Source organism: Oncorhynchus tshawytscha, unplaced genomic scaffold (assembly GCF_018296145.1).
Source record: "Oncorhynchus tshawytscha isolate Ot180627B unplaced genomic scaffold, Otsh_v2.0 Un_contig_12287_pilon_pilon, whole genome shotgun sequence".
Lineage (NCBI taxonomy): Eukaryota > Metazoa > Chordata > Actinopteri > Salmoniformes > Salmonidae > Oncorhynchus > Oncorhynchus tshawytscha.
The window spans coordinates 80,693-86,692 of NW_024609651.1; the positions used below are offsets into that span (position 1 = coordinate 80,693).

Below are 6,000 nucleotides of genomic sequence, written 5' to 3' on the forward strand. Positions count from 1 at the left end.
AAGGGGCAGTGGGGTGGTTTCTCTTACTTAGACAACCTTTTCCAAATGAAACATTTTGCCTGCTTTTTAAAGCTATTTTTTACTTTTTATTTGCTTGATTTCCAAGAGAAGGCTATTCCATAGACAAATGCCTGTATGGAAAAACGTGCTCCTCGCAGTACTGTTTACTCCTGGGATTTCACAAGACATAACACCAGGTCTGGTATTGTGACTGTGTTGGTTATAGACCATTTCAATGTGGTTTTTCATATAACCTGGAGCACGATTATTTAAGATGTCAAACATATGATTAAGTTTAAGTGGGTCCACTCTGGACTCCAAAGGCAACAAGCCCACCTCCCAGAACTCCTGTACCCCTATGTGGGTCTCTCCCCCGGGACATTCAGCATATACCTGATAACATCATTTTTCATGACCTGCATTCTCCTTTTCAGCTTTTCGCCCACTATACCAAGAGAGCAGGCATAATCAAAATGACACAGAATCAAGGTTGAGAAAGCAGTTTCTTAACTTTGATGTTAAAATATCCCGTGGTACAATATATGCATGTCAATTTGTTTGCCATTTTAGAAATAATTTAGCAGCAATCAGTTTTCCAGAAAGGGATTGATCTAGGAACACACCACGATAAGTTACACTTGTTTGAGATTCAACCTCCTTGCCTGCACAGTTTACCGTCATCTTGTCAGCCCTAGGCAATCTACGTTTTGTTCCAAACAAAATCGATTCAGTTTTTCACAAATGTAATGACAATTTGTTGCCAGACAACCAATCTCGAACAAAATGCAATTCCTTACTCAGGGTCTTTATGTAAACTGTATCCTTCCCTGATTTTTACCAGTATGGCTGAATCATCAGCATTTAACCAAGAGTTTGTACTACTGTATCTGGCATATCATGGCCAAGATATAAGAAAATAAGAGAGGCCCAAAACAACCCTGCAGTACTCCACAGGATATTTCTTTGACTCTGACAAACATCACCATTACAAACATCACCATTACATACTTGTGTTCTGAGTTGATCAGATAGGTGGATAAGTCAGAGTATCAGTGGAATGAGCCGTTCTAAAGCCAGATTGGAGTTCATAAAGAAGTTTGTGCTCCAGAAGGTATCCTCAGTTGATTAAAACTAATCTCTCAAAAACTTTGAAGGTGGTGAGGATTGACACAGGCCATTTGTTTTACTGCTCTTCTTGAGGAGCGGAACCACCGGGTTGTTTTGAGATCCTTGGGAAATGTACCACTGCTAATAGAAAGGTTTACAATATGCGGGTTATCATTTTAGCAGTGACACAAGCACTATCCTTTATGAATCTTGCAGGAAGGTTATCCAGCCCAGTTGCTTTGTTTGTGCTCATTAAGCATAGAAGATTTGAAACGTTGTCCTCTGTTACCATGCACAGCTCAAACAAATCATTTGTGATACCTTTGGTATGGTAAAAGGTGTTAATGAAAGACTGGCCATAGTGTCCAGAGCAGGTGGGTAACTTAACCAGAGATGAGGCTATAGTGGTAAAAATGTGGTAAAATCATTTGCAACCTGGACACAGTGAATATTATTTTGGTGCTCATTAGTCCAGGGCTGGACACAGTGAATATTATTTTGGTGCTCATTAGTGGGCTGGACACAGTGAATATTATTTTGGTGCTCATTAGTGGGCTGGACACAGTGAATATTATTTTGGTGCTCATTAGTGGGCTGGACACAGTGAATATTATTTTGGTGCTCATTAGTGGGCTGGACACAGTGAATATTATTTTGGTGCTCATTAGGGGCTGGACACAGTGAATATTATTTTGGTGCTTATTAGTGGGCTGACACAGTGAATATTATTTTGGTGCTTATTAGTGGGCTGGACACAGTGAATATTATTTTGGTGCTCATTAGTGGGCTGGACACAGTGAATATTATTTTGGTCATTAGTGGGCTGGACACAGTGAATATTATTTTGGTGCTCATTGAGTGGGCTGGATCACAGTGAATATTATTTTGGTGCTTATTAGTGGGCTGACTGTGAATATTATTTTGGTGCTCATTAGTGGGCTGGACACAGTGAATATTATTTTGGTGCTCATTAGTGGGCTGGACACAGTGAATATTATTTTGGTGCTCATTAGGCTGGACACAGTGAATATTATTTTGGTGCTTATTAGTGGGCTGGACAAAGTGAATATTATTTTGGTGCTCATTAGTGGGCTGGACACAGTGAATATTATTTTGGTGCTCATTAGTGGGCTGGACACAGTGAATATTATTTTGGTGCTCATTAGTGTGCTGGACACAGTGAATATTATTTTGGTGCTCATTAGTGGGCTGGACACAGTGAATATAATGGTCCACAAAAATGTTGGATTGGATCAGCCCTTGGATTTTTGGCTGTTCTTTCTCGGTTTCGGGAAGGAAAAAAATACCATTACACCATTGTTTGTAAATTATAATAATAATGATCGACAATATTTACTGCAAGTTATCTTCCAAATGAATGCCTGCCAGAATGAATCAAACAGCTTCTTAAGGACATGATTGACAGCTAGTATGAACTTGAGAAACATTGCTTTGATATTGATGACCTTAGAACCTGATACCAGAGCCACTGTAAGAATGGATCCTATCAGTGATGTTGTTTCAGAAATATGAGTTAGGCTACTACCACTGTAGTAGGGTTTAAAACGTTGACTTACTTCACTCAAAATCATTTCTCATTTAAAAGTTTTTTTTTAATGTGATGGTTTTTCCATCCATTTAGTTTTTCCCATCCTCTCCTGAGAACCCAGATAAAACCGAACCAAGAGCCAAAAATTATGGAATGAACAGGAACCAAATACGTTACACCTACAATGCCTATTGATAGAAACAAATATTTTTTTGTTATAAGCTATGAATGACTGAACTAGTATCAAATATCTGCTTTTCCAGGATGTGGCATGTTCCTGAACTTTGGGAAAGTGAGCACAACTAGTGCAAACCGTGGGGACTGGCTAACCGAGGCAGTGGAACTCAATGCTAAAGGAGGCAGAGATGATCGCAACTATCTATGGGTTAGTGAGAGTTCCGGGTGATTTCAGTAGTTTATGTGACATGTAAAGTATCTTTATCTATGGGTTAGTGAGAGTTCCTGGTGATTTCAGTAGTTTATGTGACATGTAAAGTATCTTTATCTATGGGTTAGTGAGAGCGGGTGATTTCAGTAGTTTATGTGACATGTAAAGTATCTTTATCTATGGGTTAGTGAGAGTTCCTGGTGATTTCAGTAGTTTATGTGACATGTAAAGTATCTTTATCTATGGGTTAGTGAGAGTTCCTGGTGATTTCAGTAGTTTATGTGACATGTAAAGTATCTTTATCTATGGGTTAGTGAGAGTTCCTGGTGATTTCAGTAGTTTATGTGACATGTAAAGTATCTTTATCTATGGGTTAGTGAGAGTTCCTGGTGATTTCAGTAGTTTATGTGACATGTAAAGTATCTTTATCTATGGGTTAGTGAGAGTTCCTGGTGATTTCAGTAGTTTATGTGATATGTAGAGTAAAGTATCTCTATCTATGGGTTAGTGAGTGTTCCTGGTGATTTCAGTAGTTTATGTGACATGTAAAGATATTCAGTAGTTTATGTGACATGTAAAGATACTTCCTTCCTGTTTTTAAGGGCAAAGCTTGACCAACAATTACACTCAAAAAGACAATACGCTTGAATCAACATTAGCTAGATGTACACAACCGATGGTGAAGGATGTGGACTCATTGACATTAGAATTCTGAAAACGCCTGACAGTTTGATTTTGAAGTGTAATGCTCTTCCCTTTCAATGTCAAACTAACGTTTAGATGCAAAAACGCTTTCTCTCTTGCCTACCCATCTGTCTTCACAGGTGTCGCTGAAAATGCGGTCTGAAAACCCGTTTCTGTCCCTGGTCCTGCCCAGTATACTGATCATTGTGGCAGATGTGGTGAGCTTCTCCCTGCCACTGGGAGGGGGCGAGCGTATCTCATTCAAGGTTACACTGGTTCTCAGCTTCATCATGTTCCTCATCATCCTCAACGACCTACTGCCTGGAGGAGGCCAGTGCAGCCCCATCATCCGTGAGTGTCCTGTTTAAACAGGGTTAAACTGTTACATCACAACAAAACACAACATCCTAGATCATCAATAAAACATTACATCATACAAGACCTTACTCTATTATTACAAATGTACAATATAAAATCCACCATAACATGACAATGTGTGTTTGTGTGTATAGGGTGCATCCATATAACACTCAAACATCTCTCTCTCTCGTTGTTCTCCATAGGAAAGCACTTCTGTTTCTGTTTGGTCATCCTGGTGTTGAGCACGTTGCAGTCTATGGTGCTCACACGCCTGGCTAAGTGTGGCACTCTCTGGCCCTGCAGCCTCTCCAAGTCCAAAGACTCACTACTTAAAGACACAGACAATGAAGAGGGTAAATGTTTTCATTCTTCTGTCATCTCAGTTATCCACAGAGCAAGATATATTTTCATGGTTTCCAAAGACATTAACAAAACGTCCTTATACAACCATTTATAACCTGACCATGAAGTCATAATAACGTTATTGCAACCAGTTTTACTGGGTACCCCATTAAAAAAAAAGCTACTCCATTTGATCTTTAATCTGTCACTGAAAACCATTCATGACATAGTTTAAGGTTTAAATGAAGGATGTGCCGAGTACAAAACGAATATCGGACAAAACAAATATCATAACGGATATGGAAACTTCCAGATGCAATAATGATACAAGTCTTTTTTGTAGTTACCTGTGATCAGAACATGTTCAGCTGCCAGCACGCATCTGTGTCACAAATAGTGTAAAGCGCTGTAAATAACCTAACTAAATCGTCTGTAAAGAAACGGGCGGGGTATAGGTTAAGGCTGCTGTCACGATTGGATTAGAACAAGCGCATCTCTCCCTCTCTCACTTCCTGACTGTCATTCCCCGGCACCAGTCACACATATGCCGTGTTCACGTGCTTATCGATACTTCCTAACTTGTTGTAGTTGTACACGGGAGGTTGGTGGCACCTTAATTGGTGAGGACAGGCTCATGGTAATGGCTGGAGTGGAATGAGTGGAATGGTATCAAATACATCCAACACATGGTTTCAATTCCATTAGCTCTGCTCCGGCCATTATTATGAGCCGTCCTCCAGTCAGCTGCCTCCTGTGTTATACACCTACCTAGAGAAGAACCTTTTAACCCCTTTCAGGAACAAGTGTTCTGTCAACAATGTCACTAAATAATGTAGGAACTCTAAACCATGCACAGCAACCCTGGCTATTGGCGCCATACAGACAACATCAGCTGCTATAGAATCACACAGGGTCACAGATACATTATCAGTGTTTCCGGCCCAGAATGGAGCCAAACTTTAACCATAACATTCAACACTGGCAGACATTTGATACTGGCAGTTTAACAAGTCATCAACAGATATGAGTTTAATATTATTCATCTTAAATTCCTCACTAAATCCTGTGCATTGTTAGCTGTCGGGATCGTTTCTTAGCTTTGATCAATGTGTGAATGAGTGAAGGAACATACAGATGCGCTGTGAGATGTGCTCCGAGTGACGGCTCAGTAATTTGTGAATGAGGTATGTTCTTTACCTGCATTTTAAAGCACACTTCTGGGTTTTCAGATCTCGAGTAAATCCGATTACAACAATCAACTGTGATAAAACGAATACGGTTACAAATAATTTTTACAAAAATGTCTTCATTTTTTATCCCTTATTTAATAGTGTTATATTTAAGTAATAAGGCCTGAGGGGATGTGATATACTGTATGGCCAATATATCACGGCTAAGGGCTGTTCTTAAGCACGTCACAACGCAGAGTGCCTTGATACAGCCCTTACCCGTGGTATATTGGACATATACCATAAACCCCAGAGAGGCCTTTTTGCTATTATAAAACTGGTTACCAACAAAATTAGTGCAGTAAAAATGTATGTTTTGTCATACACGTGGTATACGGTCT

At 39.7% G+C, this 6,000-nt stretch overlaps 1 protein-coding gene across 1 annotated transcript; it reads left to right on the plus strand.

Annotated features, from left to right (window-relative positions):
• The first annotated feature begins 2,912 nt into the window (after positions 1–2,912).
• On the plus strand, positions 2,913–4,545 carry LOC121845382 (5-hydroxytryptamine receptor 3A-like). Its single transcript, XM_042316634.1, has 3 exons — positions 2,913–3,041; positions 3,869–4,079; positions 4,292–4,545. Exons 1-3 carry the CDS (start codon positions 2,928–2,930, stop codon positions 4,543–4,545), a joined length of 579 nt encoding a protein of 192 aa, XP_042172568.1. The 5' UTR covers positions 2,913–2,927.
• Positions 4,546–6,000: the final 1,455 nt, after the last annotated feature.

Excerpts from the sequence above, each read along its gene's own strand:
- LOC121845382 (XM_042316634.1), top strand. The coding sequence starts at position 2,928 with ATGTTCCTGAACTTTGGGAAAGTGAGCACAACTAGTGCAAACCGTGGG. Across the intron at positions 3,042-3,868 it reads ATGATCGCAACTATCTATGG|GTGTCGCTGAAAATGCGGTC; the intron begins GTTAGTGAGAGT and ends CTGTCTTCACAG. Across the intron at positions 4,080-4,291 it reads CCAGTGCAGCCCCATCATCC|GAAAGCACTTCTGTTTCTGT; the intron begins GTGAGTGTCCTG and ends TGTTCTCCATAG.